This window comes from Octodon degus, unplaced genomic scaffold (genome assembly GCF_000260255.1).
Source record: "Octodon degus isolate 3935 unplaced genomic scaffold, OctDeg1.0 scaffold00078, whole genome shotgun sequence".
In the NCBI taxonomy this organism is placed as follows: Eukaryota; Metazoa; Chordata; class Mammalia; order Rodentia; family Octodontidae; genus Octodon; species Octodon degus.
The window spans coordinates 4,069,798-4,085,083 of NW_004524654.1; the positions used below are offsets into that span (position 1 = coordinate 4,069,798).

The 15,286-nt window shown below is 42.1% G+C and overlaps 1 protein-coding gene across 1 annotated transcript in view; it reads right to left on the reverse strand.

The window, feature by feature from the left end:
• Actr2 (ARP2 actin related protein 2 homolog) overlaps positions 1-14,278 on the reverse strand; it is an 82,339-nt gene extending 68,061 nt beyond the window's left edge. Inside the window, exons 1-4 of the mRNA XM_023720849.1 lie at positions 14,109-14,278; positions 1,322-1,449; positions 508-533; positions 304-327 (exon numbers count right to left, since the gene is read on the reverse strand). Coding sequence (XP_023576617.1) covers positions 304-327; positions 508-533; positions 1,322-1,449; positions 14,109-14,156 — 226 coding nt within the window. The 5' untranslated portion in view covers positions 14,157-14,278. The remainder of the gene's footprint in view (positions 1-303; positions 328-507; positions 534-1,321; positions 1,450-14,108) is intronic.
• Between the last annotated feature and the right edge of the window lie 1,008 nt (positions 14,279-15,286).

Sequence of the window (15,286 nt, forward strand, 5' to 3'; positions counted from 1 at the left end):
TTTATGCCCATGTTGGAGAATAAAAATGGCTCTGCATGATATACCTTTATACTTCAAAAAAAATTTTGTCCATAAAAATATAGAAAAAAAGCCAGACACTAAGTAAAAACTATTACTCCCTAACTGTAGTTTGCCTTTATCACTATTTTTAGCTAAGTTTCTAGTTGAAATTAGTTTAAGAATTCAATCAGAATGGAAGATGTTCACAAAAATAGCATATAAATCCCACAAATGTTCTGAAAGATCGTTCATTTTGAAAAGCCTTAGATTTGAGTGTACCATTTTTGCTTTTATACCTTAAAGAAGCCAGAACTGACAACTCCCAACCTTTAAAAAATTAACATTAAGAACATGAGTTGCAGTTTCTGTTTTTATTTATTGTGCAACTCAATTCCCTAGTCCCAACAGCAGAGACCTAAGAGTAACTCTCTACCACCTATTACTACTTTCCTCGTACCTCAAGTGAATGCCCCAAAGAGGTACAATACAAATAACTCATAATCTCACAATTCACTGAAGTCTTGTCAAAGACTCTAGATAGAATCAAGAATGCTAGCATGTTCACAAAGAATTCACTTAGTGCCCCCTACATCCTACTGTGTTTTGTATAATTTGATCTCCAGGTCACCTGAAGAATTTTAACTCAATCTGGTGACCACTGTCCTGAGTGTTCTATTTCTTTCTTCTAAAATAACTTAACTCCTAATTCATTTCTACTTCAGTGGGAGAAAAGTCTATCATTCATAATGCAGTGTCTTCATGCTAAATACAGCAAGCAGGAAATGATAACCTTCCCTGCTCTCTAAGACAAACACAGTACCAAATAAAGATCTGCACAGTTTGCTTCAGTATATTACGGAAATCAGTTATTATATTAGTGAACAGAGGAACTAATGAGATTTACAGTCTGTGCTTTCCTGACTAGCTATGTAAAAAAGTAGTGGGTCAGGCCATGAAAACAGAGAAAAAACATCTCAGGTCCTGAAGTGACACTAAGATATAATGACAAATGTATCAAAGTGAGAGACATAAAATTACCAGACTAATTTCTTCTACACATTAAAATATGTAATGGGGCTTTAAGTTCTAATTCAGTGTTTTGCATCAATTCAATATAAAAATAAAGTTATATTCCAGGTAGTAAAGGCATTAACAAATACATAAATAAAATTAGATGATACTGACTTTAGTTTTTCACCCTTGCTTAGGGGTTGATATGATTTAAAAAGGAGAAATTCTACCCTCCGCTTTTGCTTTTCAAGGCATCATATTTTAAAACTAATTCAAAGAACATTTCACATGTCTTAACAGTCATTTTAACAATAAATAAAATATTACCTTGATTTCAATATTTCCCACTTTGGTGGTTGATCTGATAATAGGTCTGCCAACCAAAGCTGGGAAGATGTGTTCTGGAAAGTTAGAGCCTGCATAGCCACACTTCACAAACTGGAAGAAAAGAGTAAAAATAGGTTAGTATCAAAGTACTTACTACATTTATTTAAAAACATACAAAAAAAAAATCACTCTGCAATGACACTATCTTAAACTTGTAGTACTACCCCAAGTACCCCAAACTACCCCAAGTAACCGCCTACTCTGTTTCCAACACAATCTCCTTTTATTTCTTTCAGAGTACTAGCTCTAGCGTTCATGGCTTTTCCCAGCAGCTAACTGCTTCTTGGTGCCTACATCCCCTCACTAAGAGGAAAGGCCATAACAGTGGGCAGCAGACCTGGCAGTTCACGCTGGAGCCTGATGTCTAAAAGAGGTCTGGGTGCACATGGTCATTCAAGCTGCATCTGGGCTATATGGACAGGTTCATCCAGCAAATGTTTTATTGTTGATTCTAATGAACTGGTCATGACAGCACATACCTGTAGTCCCAGCACTCTGGGATAGTGAGACAGGAATTTAGCAAATTATTGAGAACCGATCTCAAAATAAAGAAACACAAAAGGACTGGGGATATAGTTCCATACAAAGGCCCTGGGCTCCAGCTCCAGTACTGGGGGAAGAAAATTAGAAAATGAACAGAATTAAAACTCAATTCTAGGGCCAGCAAGATAGCTCAGCAGACTAAAGCACCTGCTTAGGCAAAGCATGGAACTGTGGTTCAATCCAGGCACCACATGCCTCGATAGCCCCGTCCCCAGGGCAGGCTGAGCCGGACCAGTGTGGTGGAGCACGCCTATAATCCCAGTGCTGGGGAGGCTGAAAGCAGGAGAATTACCATGTCCAAGCTTCATGGAGAAACCTTATAACCAAATACATTAAAAAAAAAAAAAAAAAAAAAAAACAATCTCAATTCTAAAGTAGGCTTTATGTTGCGAGCAGCTCATTTACTTAAACTCATTTTCCAAAATGGAAAAACCAAATGGCATCAGGACTAGCATCACATGAAAATAAAACACTAGGTGTTTTGGGCTATTTACATTTTTATAGTTAGATTTCATATTCAGATAATGTATTTCTAAGAAAAGCATACTGCAGATTCTATTAATACATTCATTTTATGTATGTAAAAAACAAAAACAAACAACTCTGGCATTCTACAAGATTTAGCAAGCACAGTATAACTTTCATAAGAACCTAGAATTTAAAATTTCTGTATCAATAACACACACATGCAGGAATCAGATTCAGGACCTTGCACTTGCCAGGCAGGTGCTAAGGCCCCTGAGCTACAGCCCCGGACCAATAACATGTTTTAGGAGCAAAAAGGACAAGTTCAAATTTCAGGCGGAAAGGAGGAAGCTATATTTAATAAAGGAAATTAATTAAATTCTCTATCCCTCTAACAGTTAAGTGTTTACTGAAGCATCTCTAGTATCTCAAATGGTGTCTTTCACACGGGAGGCACATATGCAGTTATTAAAAGTTTTGAAGAAGAAAAGTTTTGCTGCTGAGTTATTAAGAAGGATTGTTTTTTTGGCTGGCTCAGGCTGCCTTCAGGGTGGGTCTGGTAAGGCATGAGGAGCTGGGGATCGAACAGAGGTATCCTGGGCCTGATTGTGTTTGCATAAGCAGGCGCTTAAACAACTGATCTAACCAGTAGGCCCCCAATTACTGACTTATTATAAAAGGGTCTTGAGCATAGCCTGTGTGTGTGCGTGCATGCATGCATGCATGCATGTGTGTGTAAGGGGCTGTGTCTCAGAACCCATCTCCTGGGGCTGGTGAGATAGCTCAGTGGTCTAAAGCACCTACTTAGAACAAGCTAAGCTAAGCAAAGCACAGGGACCGCAGTTCAATCCCCCAGCACCACATGCCAGCCAGCCCTGCCCCCTGGTGGGCTGAGCTGGCCACACACACACTAAATAAATAAATAAATAATAATAATAATAAAAAACCCATCTCCTGCCAGAGGTGGGGGCACACTCATGTAATCCCAGCACTTAGAAGGCTGATCCAGGAGGGCTGCCACAAGTTCAAGGCCAGTTTAGGCTACATAGTTGAGTTCAAGGCCAGCCTGATGGCGAGACTCTCCAAGAAAAGTGAGAGATAGCAAAACCCTGTCTCAAAAATAAAATAAAATAAAATAAAACACATTAAAAAAAAAAAAAAACCAACAACAAACTGGGCCAGTGAGATAGCTCAGCAACTATGTGCCTGCTTAGGCAAGCACAGGGACCAGGGTTTGATCCCCGGCACTCACATGCCTCACCAGCCCCATCCCTGGGCACACTGTGCAAGCTACTAAGATTAGGTGTGGCCCACACCTGTGATCCAAGCACTGGGGAGGCTGAGACAGGAGAATCACTGAGTCAAGCTGCATAGTGAAACCCTGTACCAAATACATTAAAAATAAAATTTTTAAAAAACCTTCAGGGCTGGGGAGATAGCTCAGTAAAATAAGCACTTGCCTGGCAAGCGCAGGGTCCTGAGTTCAATCCCCAGTACCAAAAAACTCCCACAAAAAAACCCCTTCAGATATTAACTAATGACTATACATTTTTTTTTGTTGTTTTTTTTTTTTTAATTTTATTTATTTATTTATTTGAGAGAGAGAGAGAGAGAGAGAGAGAGAGAGAGAGAGAGAGAGAGAGAGGCCAGCTCAGCCCACCAGGGGGCGGGCTGGCTGGCATGTGGTGCTGGGGGATTGAACCGCGGTCCCTCATGCTTTTGCTAAGCTTGTTCTAAGTAGGTGCTTTAGACCACTGAGCCATCTCTCCAGCCCTGACTATACATTTAATATCTAGAAAAAAGTACTATTCTATGACTCCAGACACCATAGAATAATCAGGATGAAAACCCGTACCTCAGCGGCCAGTGCTCGATCCCCAGGGTGCCATGCCGGCCCCATCCCTAGGGTGCACTGAAGCAGCAAGTGGCACGTACCTGTAATCCCAGTGCTTGGGAGGCTAAAAACAGAGTCTGATCTATGTAGTGAGACCCTGTACACCCTGTAGACCCTGTCCTAAATTCATAGGAAAAAAAAGAAAACCAAATAGCTCAGCAGATTAAAGTGAATGCTTAGGCAAATGCAGCAGCCAGGGTTCGATCCCCACCATGCTATGCTGGCCCTGCCCCTGGGGTGCACTGAGAAGGCGACTGAGATTCAGTGTGGTGGTGTGCACCTGTAATCCTAGCACTTGGGAGACTGAACACAGGTAGATCACTACGAGTCCGATTTATATAGTGAGATCCTGTAGACCTTGTCCTAAAATTTAAAAAAAGTACCTAAATGTGATACACAATACGAATACTCAAAAGTGAACAGAAAATATCAATGCATCCCTGGACAGTAACTATTATGTACAAGGAACTGTTTTATTTGACCTGGCAAAATTTAGCAGTATCTAACCCTCAGTGACTTTTTCTTTTTCTTTCTCTCTCCTTTTTTTTTTTTGGAACTGAGGATTGAACTCAGACCCTGGCATTTGCCAGGCAAGCGCTTATTCTATTTGAGCCATCTCCCCGGCCCCTCTCAGTAACTTTTGACTAACCCTCCAAAATATAAAAATCTTCAAATATCTGTACCACAAGCTTGTTGAAGAAGATGCTGATGAACCACATTTAATTATAAATAGCCTAGAATGTTCTGCCACCCAGAATTTACTTGTCTGTTACAACTAGAGCTTTTTAAATGTTAAAATGAGTTACACAACTCAAGCTTTTAAGAAAAATCTGTCAGAAACTTCATATTCCCAATGCCACCTTTATTCTTGTCCTTGCAGTTTAATTTTAGAACCTAAGTAAAACACACTAGTCAGATGTTTTCTTCCATACCCCAAAAGTCTACTCCTGAAGTTTATCAAACTAGGGCCACCAAAGCTAGAGCATTTTTCAGGTGCAGTTACCTGTTTCTAAAAATGCAATACTACAGGGAGCAGCGGAAGCTGAAAACTGATCATATATGCAGAGGCAAGGCAAGGCAAGCCACATGAACAAGATGCTTCAGTCCAGAAAACAGCAAGGCCCAAGACAACCCAAGCAATGGGTTGCTACGCAAAAAGGGTACCACATGACACCCACCTGCCAAATGGATAAATAAATGCACTGCAGTGCTTGGGCCATTCCTTCCTCTCACCCAGAAAGGGCTCCACCTGACCTCAGCTTTCTGTCTCTATTTCTCCATCCTCTCACCGCACCTCCATGTCCCCCTGAACTCTTAGAGCTGTGCAGGTCACAGATTAAGCTACACAATTCTTACTGGGTTACTTTACAGTGCAGAAGTTAGTGATCTGGAGTGCCTGTAATAGACAACCTGCTTGCTGGTATCTACCTCCTCATACAATTGTGGCTTATAATAAAAATAAGAATGTGCCTCTCAACGCCCCCAAAAAATACTAAACAGAATTCAGGAGCACTAGTTCATTTTTCCACAAATAATTAGTGTGACCTAGAAGGATTCGGAGGAACAACTGCCACAGAGGAAATAATCAAAATCCTGCTCACTTGATATGAACTAAAATGATGTGGAAGGGTAGAGAAAAATATTCCCTTCACTATCCCAAACCTACCCAAATGTCAATATAAATAAAATTTGTCACAATCACTAGCCTAATGTCAGGAATAATTCATGCATATGTCCCCAAAATATAGTGACAGTAGTAAATACTTTTTGGATACTAATTTCTTTTTTGTGTACAGTATTGAACCCAAGGCCTTATATGGTAGGCAAGTGATTTACTATTGAACTACATAACCAGTCCTCTTCAATTTTTGCTTTGAAGCAGTCTTTCTAGGTTGCCTAGGCTGGCCCAAATTTGCAGTCCTCCTACCTCAAGTAGCTGAGATTACGTGCACCACATCTGGCTAGAATACTAAATTCATATGTTTAACCTCAAAGTAGTAAGTGAATATGGACACAAGGAGGTAAAAGCACACTCATTCATCAGACAGAAAATACATATATTTAGGTATAAATGCTTTCAAACAAAAACAGAGAATGACTGAAGAGAATCTACACATTTGTAAGGGTTGTTTTCTGTTACTAACAGTAAATAAATGATTTTGTTAAATGAGAACTCATAACAAGCTGGAGGGAGGAGCAGCACCCTGGGATGGGGTGTGTAAGTCATACCCAGGCACAGGGAGGTACGCTATCTTCTCTCTCATTATGAGCCCGATATAGTGGAACTATAACATGCCAAAGTGGTAAATAATCACAATAATGTTTTCTGATTACTGTTTAACTGTTCAAATACATAGTTCATATTTTAAAATTCTTAAGTATATTTTAAGCAGCAAATATTTGCCACTACCCCAGAAGACAAAAATTGAAATTGCTGATACTACAGAAACAATTGTAAATCTAGTAGCTGTTTAAAAAAAAAAAAAATTACAAAAGAATTTACAGAAGAAAATTTGGCTTTCAAATTAAAGATATCAATCACTAATAAATTATTTACTCTATCCCTCCCTAAATATTAGCTTATCAGAAACAGATGCTTAGAATTCAGTGCTGGCATTCCTACAAGGTATCAGATACTCTACCAAAATAGCAGAAACTTCACTACTTCATGTAATTTCAAATGTGAATGCATTAATAGTTATAATTAAATATTCTGTTTCAATAATATAAATTAATAGATAGCCCGACTACTCCTTTCTGGCAAAACAAAACAAACAAAAAACCTGCATTAAAAAACCCTGAAATCTTGATGTGACAAAATACAAACTCACTGTTTTATAGGTTGTTCACTTGGTATGATTTGAATCCTTACACTTCCCCCCTCATGCCAATCATTTTAAGGCTTAGTAACTTGGTTCTCTCATCCTATGCAGTAGGCTGTACTTAAGAAATAAATGTTACCATATATAGTTTTCCTCCTCATAGCACTGTGGTTTAAACCGCCTCTCTTCCTTCCCACTGAGTCATCAACTGGTAGGAGCAAGAGCAGTATACTCCTCCAAGCAAAAATGAAGAAATATCTGTATCTGCTCGAAAAGTACATTTTTTCCTTAAGGGGGTGGGGGTTTACAAAGCTCTGTGTGAATTTATTTACTTTGTATTGCTTCTATTTTATCTAATGGTACTGGTGCATGAATTTAAGTGCATAGTAACAGTTCTTACATTGGTTTTGTTTAGTTTTTTGAGACAATGTCTCACTGTGCAGTTCAGGCTGACCTGGAACTCACTATGTGGTCCAAGGTGGCCTCCAACTCAACCACAATCCCTCTGCCTCAGCCTCCCAAGTGCTGGGTTTATAGACACATGACACTATGCCTGGCTGACTGTTCTTATCTTGGGTCACCAAAATATTTATGTATTTCAAAGCAGTCTGAAGAGTGAAATCTAAGTTTGTGGCTTGTTTCTATCTTAAACACTCTTAAGTTCAAAATATAAATTAGCACAAGCCTGACAAAGCAAGGCAAAATGAACCACAAATGTGAAATACGAATGAAAATTAATTATCCTGGCACTCTTAGCTTCCCCGTATCACTAAATCTCATTAAATATTATGCCAGTAAGATAGTAGGCACCTGAGAAGTCTTCATTTTTTTTTCTTTTCTGTTTTTTCCTGTATTTAGGACAGTGACTACAGAGTCTACAGGGTCTCACTACGTAGAGCAGACTCATAAGGAGTCTCCATTTTCAGCCTCCCAAGTGCTGGGATCATGCCCAGTCTCAATTGCTGTCTCAGTGTGCCCCATGGGCGGGGCCAGCACAGCACACCAGGGATCAAACCCTGGCCTACCTAAGCAGGCGCTTTAGTCCACTGAGCTATTAGGCTGGCTCTTTCTTTCTTTCTTCTCAGTTTTTTTTTTTTTTTTTTTTTTTTTTTTAGTACTGAGGATTGAACTCAGGCCCTTGTGCTTGCCAGGGAAGCTGATTATCCTGCTTTCAGATGTATGACAATTATGTTCAACATGGAAAAACAACATTGAATTATTTTTTTTTTTTTTTTTTTTTTTTTTTTTTTTTTGAGAAGTCTTCACTTTCTTGATGATGGCTGATGAAATTACCCAAGTTTGAACACTGATTTTTTTGGGGGGCTGGCTCAGCCCACCCTGAGAACAGGGCTGGCACGGCATGTAGTGCCAGGGATCAAACCGCAGTCCCTTGCACCTGCCTAAGCCTGCCTAAGCAGGCGCTCTAGATCACTGAGCTATCTTGCCAGCCCAATCACCCAAGCTTGATAAGATCCACAATGCAAAGGACATGGGTCCAACCTGGAAGGTATCAAAACCTGAAGCTCTGAGGATCTCCAAACGTTTCCTCAGCTAGCCTTTCAGTGGCTCTGCATTAGAAAGCAGGTTTCAGAAGCCCATAAGTTACTGAATCAGGTAAATTTTACTCCTGTAGTTTGCCTTAAAGATACTGGGCCAGCCGGGAAATAACAAGGAAATAGAACAGGATAAACCATCTGACGTGTGGCCTGAAGAATGCAACTCCTCTTACAGCATTCAGTTTGGGGCCTGTCAAATGGATGTTTCTGAAGGGCTGGGGAGATGGCTCAGTAGAATAAGCGCTTCCCTGGCAAGCACAAGGGCCTGAGTTCAATCCCAGTTCCGCAAAAAAAAAAAAAAAAAAAAAAAAAAAGGATATTTTTGAAAAATCAACTTTTTGGGCCAGCAAGATAGCTGAGAGATGGAGCCGGGGAGATGGCTCAGTGGAGTAAGTGCTTCCCTAGCAAGTGCAAGGGCCTAAGTTCAATCCCTGGTTACACACACACACACACACACACACACACACAAAACTACATAGCTCAGAGAACTAAGCACCTGCTTTGGCAAGCACAAGAACCAGGGTTCGATCCTGGGTACCACATGCCATGCTGGCCCCTCTCTCAGACATGCTGAGCCAAGCTGGGGAGGCTGAAAACAGGAGGGTCACTATGAGTCTGAGCTGCATAGTAAGACCCTGTACCAAATACATCAAAAAATAGAAATAAAAATAAATAAATATCAACTTTTCAGAGCTGTCAATATAGTTCAGTGGTAGATTACCTGGCCTTGCATGCCTGAGGCCCTAGATTCAATCCATAGCATCACAAACAAAAATAAATTTCTCAAATAGCCCACAATTTTTGTTTGCTTTTTTTTTTTTTTTTTTTTTTTGCTTTTTGAGACAGGATCTTGCTATGTAGTTCTGGCTGCGACTGAACTCACTATATACTACAGGCTGGCTACAAATTCACAGCAATCTTCCTGCCTCAGCCTCCCAAGTGCTGGGATTACAGGCATAGGCCACCTGAAATACCCAGCTCTTCAAACAGCCCATAACTTAAAAACATAAAGCATTTTAGGGGCAAATGAAAACACTTTAGGATGACAACTAATTCTGCTAACTTTTTAAAAATCAAATCTGAATGTCATATTTAATTGTAAAGGAATCATTATAATGCCACCTAAATAAAATCACAACGACCACCATGTCTAGAGGTAATAAGAAACAATATAAATTCTAAGTGCTTCTCAGTCCTTGAAATTTTCAGAAATATTACAGCATTTCTGATTTGCTATACAACACATTTTATCAGTTGTTCTTTATTTGAAACCAAACATGTCTATGGAAAATATGAATAAAATGTGAGAGGGTTGGGGGTCGGGGAGATAGCTCGGCAGCATAAGTGCCTGCTTGGCAAGCACAAGGTCCTGAGTTTGGCCGGGGAGATAGCTCAGTAGAATAAGTGCTTGCCTGGCAAGTGCAAGGGCCTGAGTCCAATCCTTGGTTCGGGGGAAAAAAAAAAAAACTGGGGCTGGGGAGATGGCTCAGTGGAATAAGCGCTTCCCTGGCAAGTGCAAGGGCCTGAGTTCTATCCCCGGTTCTGCAAAAACAAAACAAGGTCCTGAGTTCAATCTCCAGTACTGTGAAAATAATAATATTTATTTATTTATTTATTTATTTGATACAGGGTCTCATTACACAGTTGAGACTTATAGTGACCCTCTAGTCTCAGCCTCCCCAGTGCTAGGATTATAGGCCTGTGCCACTAAGCCCAGTTTCAGCTGGCAAGGTACATCTGGGGTTCCAGGGCCAACACAGCACACAGTGCTGGGGATCAAACTCACATTCTTGAACTTTCCAGGCAGGTGCTTAGACCGCCGAGCTATCTCCCCCAGCCCCATGGATAAAATTTTTTAAGCAAATACAAGTATAACCTTATCGTTTGAATTAACTACACTTTTTCATTTATTTCATAAGAAAAGGGCCAGTGGTACAGCTCAGCAGACTAAGCGCTTGCTCAACGAAGCGCAGGGGCCAAGGTTCGATCCCTGGCGACGGTTGCCGCGCCGGCCGCGCTGAGCCGGGGATGGAGTCCAGGCAGAATGGCACGCGCCTGTAATCCCAGCCATGGGGAGGCAGAAACCAGGAGGATCGCTACAACCTATGTAGTGAGACCCTGCACAAAGAAAAAGAAAAATATTTCATAGGAAATGATCTTTTGTCCTAAGGAACAGGATTCTAAAGTAATGGATTACAAATAACACTAACAATACATATATAGTCAGCTTTCTAATGTTAGGAGCATAACAAATAATGTAAAAAAGTGCTTACAGTTGACATTCCTAGTCTACATGAGTATCAAAAACCTCATGTAGGCTGTGAGCACACCTATAACTCCAGCTACTTGGCAAGCTGAGGCAGATGCATCAGGTCTATAAGTTCAAGGTATGCTTGGACAACTTTGTAAGACCCTGTCTCAGAATAAAAAGTAAAGGGCTGGGCATCCTTTGTGTGTAGTAGAGCACCTCTGGATTCAATCTCTAGTACTCTTCTCAAAAAAAAAAAAAAAAAAAAAAATGGGTTTTACCAAATGGGTCAGCTAGTAAAAAAACAGGCGGCCGGGGAGATGGCTCAGTAGAATAAGCGCTTCCCTGGCAAGCGCAAGGGCCTGAGTTCAATCCCCGGTTCTGAAAAAATAAATAAAAATAAAAATAAAAATTAAAAACAAAAACAAAAAAACCATAACGGCTGGCAGCATAGTGCACCTCACACACATGTACAAACACTACATCGTGCATTCCCTAGAACCCTTCAAAAGGAATCTATTAAAATATAATCAATTGTGACATAATTAGGAGACAAGGTAAACTACTCTAAAAGTTTCAAAATTGATAATTCAATTTAAGATAGTAACAGAATCAAGCACCTTTAACAAGTGTGGTGGTGCATTTTTGTATTCTCACCACTCAGAAGCTGAGGCAGGAAGATGGCTGAGTTCCAGCTGGGGCGACACTGCAAGTTCAAGGCCAGCCTGGACTATACAGCCTGACCCTATCTCAAAGACCAACAAAGTCATTTAAAAACTGGAATACACTTGTCATTTGTAAGTAAATGGATGGATGCACCTTGAGATCATAATTTTAAGTGATATAAATAAGAAAGAAAAGTTTAAATATTGCATTGTTTTTCTTGTGTGAGAAACCCTAAGGGTACACAAGGAGAAAATGGAGGACAGATGTTGGGAAGAAGGAAGAACAAGTTCAAATGAAGGGGAGGTGGGAGGAAAGGAAAGGAAAGGAAGGAAAAGGGATTAAAAAACAACAGAAGGGAAAACTGGAAGAAAGCTGTAAATGGGAGAGAAAGAAGGGTTGAAGGGAGTAGAAGGGGAACAAGGGAAAACAGAACTAAGATATATCATGTACTGGTACAAATTCCCTATGATGAATGTGAGAACTATGTAAGAAAACTTATATTAAGAAAAAATCTCTAAAACTAAAATAAAAAATGAGATCATTTTTCAACTCTTTAAAAAAATAATAAATCTGAGATATGTGGGGCTGGGGAGATAGCTCAGTGGAATAAGCGCTTGCCCGGCAAGCACAGCGACCAGAGTTCAATCCCTGATTCTGCCAAAAAAAAAAAAAAAAAAAAAAAAAAAATCTGAGATATGCTATTACAGAAGTGAATCTACTGCTTTTTAAAATGTATTTTGGATGGGCTGGCCAGATAGCTCTGCAGATTAAAGCACCTGCTTAGATAGACACAGGGGCCAACAGTTCAATCCCCAGCCTGCAGAGCAGGCCGGGCCCCGCCCCTGGGGCACGCTGAGATGGTGATTGAGACTGGACATGGTGGCACCCTCCTGAAATCCCAGCACTTGGGAGGCTGAAAACAGCAGAATCACTACAAGTCTAATCTATGTAGTCAGACCCTGTAGACCCTGTCCTAAATACAGAAAAATAAATAAATAAAACAAAATAAAATGTATTTATTTTGTATAAATAAAATAAACCAAAACAAAATAAAATAAAACAAAACAAAATAAAGTGTATGTAGCACTCAGGAGAAGAGGTAGGATTGTTTCAAGTTCAGGACCAGCCTGGGCTACAAAGTGAGCGTAAGGCCAGCCTGAACTGCATATCAAGACCCTGTCTCAAAAAGATGTACATATTTTGTAGGACAGGAGATATAACTCTGCAGCACAAGTGCCTGCCTGGCAAGCACAAGGTCCTGAGTTCGATCCTCAGTACCCCCCAAAAAAGCTTAAAATGTATTTTGTATGGATATCCTATTGTATTATAACACTGTCCTTATTCTGTTCCACTTTTAACTTAGTTCACTAATATACATAACTTTTGCCTGTAAAAGTCGGCAAAAATTCAATGGAGGACAGTATTATGAAAGTAAATATGGTCCTTTCATCTCCTCTTCCAAACAATCCAGTTTCCAAAATGTTATATAGTTCAAGTAAAACTTACTTTAATTCGTGTGTGTGTGTGTGTGTGTGTGTGTATTACTTTAGGGGAACAGAAAAGTAAAAAAAAATTTTTTTTTAAAGTTAGACATCACTATAGAGCATATCCAAAATAAGTAACATGTATTTTATTGCCTAACTTTGCTGCCTAAAATACATTTTTTTAAATGGGGAGGGCGGTTTGCAGAAAAACCACTTTCAAGTAGTTTCTGTATCAGTACTTGAGTTCAAGTTGAATTTTAGAAACTTCAAGACTAACCTTCGTATTCTACACTTTAAAAAACAGAGGCAAGAGAGGAGGAACCAAAACTACAATTTTCTCCAAGGTCAGTGGAATGAACACTTGGGGAAGGGGGCTTCTAGATTCCAAAACTCATCCCAGGGAACACGCTGGTCTCTACGGGGTTGCATCTGGACCCAACTACCAACACGCAGAACACAAAGTAAACGATGCGCTGCCGACCTGGCCTCTCTGAAAGACAGGCAGAGGGAACGCACGGCGAGGCGAGAAACCCCCAGCAGCGCTGCGAGCGGCCGAGGCCAGAGCAGGACAGCACTTCCCTTTTTCTGTAAACCAATTTCCTGCCTCCCCTCCGGTATCTCCAACTTTACAGGAAGAGGAAGGCCTCAGGGTCTTTCTTCCTTCTCCACTAGTGAATCTGGGAAACGGAGCCCCCAGGAACTCGCAAACCCAGCCTGGTACTCCTGGGGGCACTCTGGACAGACTGGCCCCGCCGGAGCGAGCGGCGGCCCCTCCGGACAGCAGGTGGGTCCGCGTCCACTGCGGGTCTACCCGCCGCCTGGACCAGGGCGGCTGCCGGGCTGGGGGCAGGCTCGGGGCAGACCCGGGCCCGACCCCCCGCACCCCACACCCGCGGCGGCTGCAGGCGCCGCCCCGCGCCCCCACATCCCGGGGGCCCAGATGTGCAGTCCCGGGCGCTGAGGGCCCGCGCGTCCCCAGCGCATCCCCACCCCGGCTCCCAGGCTGCCGCGGCCTCCTCACCAGGCTCTTACCCCGGTGCCGTTGTCGCACACCACCACCTTCCTGCCCTGGCTGTCCATGGTCCACCCCGGGAAGAGCAGCTGTCGTCGCACAACCTACTACCGCTACTGCCGCCGCCGCCGCCTGGCCCTAGCCGCTTCCTCCTCCTCCCTCTTCGCGGCCCCTCCTCCAGCCCAATTTCTTTTCCCTTACCCGGAAGTTACCGCCCGGCCCCGCCCGTCATTTAGCCGAAGGCCAGGCCGGAAGGGGCGGGACACTATGTAGCAGGCAGTGACTGGCAACGATGAGCACCAATAAGAAACGGGCCCAAGTCGCCCGTTTCGGTTGCCCCGCCCCACTGTTCTTCCTAGTTGCCTGGGCTCCTCGCTGTACTTGGTATTAATGGCGGCGGATGTCATGAGCTCTGTGGTTCTTTCTCGAAAGGGTTGCAGGAGTTAAGGGCGCGGCTTCACGGACTGCGGAAGACGCTAGCAGGTGAAGGACACCGGGTCTGCCGCGAGGTGGCAGTGGAATGTGGTAGAGAAGCAGTCCGGAAGGCCGGGGAACAAATCTGGAGGTCCTTGCATACCCCATTATTCGACCTAGATCGGTGTGTCGTTGTTTCAAGCCTTCTCAGTGGACAGAGTGGAGTAGCTGAACACACTTTTTTGAAATCATGTGTTTATTCAATTCCCGCCCAACTCTGCTCCAGCTGCCCCACGAGCGAGAGTGAGTTTCCAGCCGCATCCTCACCGGTCCCAGTCCCAGTAGTCCCATGCTGTGCGTACCGCTTAGGTACTTGACCTCATTAGAACCACAGCCTCGGCTTTGAAATCCAACTACTCCAGCTTCAGATCTGGCCCAGCCAGCCAATAGTTTTGTGAGTGGTCATAACCTTGTCTTTCCCTGGGGATGATAATCTCTACCTCGGTGGGTGGTTGCGAGGGTAACATTCTAAGCACAAGACAAGAATTCATTAAGTGCTAGTTAATTCGGATTAATCTCATGTTTTCTAATCAGTGCTCCTCCTGACACGTAATACTCCCCTCTTTTAAAAATATTTTGTGGTACTGAGGATTGAACCCAGGCGGTGTGTACCCTACACAAGCGCTTTTTACACAGAGCTGGATCTCCAGCCCTTTATTTTATTTTGAGACAGGATCTTGCTAATTGCTTAGGTTCCCCTGGATCTTATGATTCTCCGGCCTCA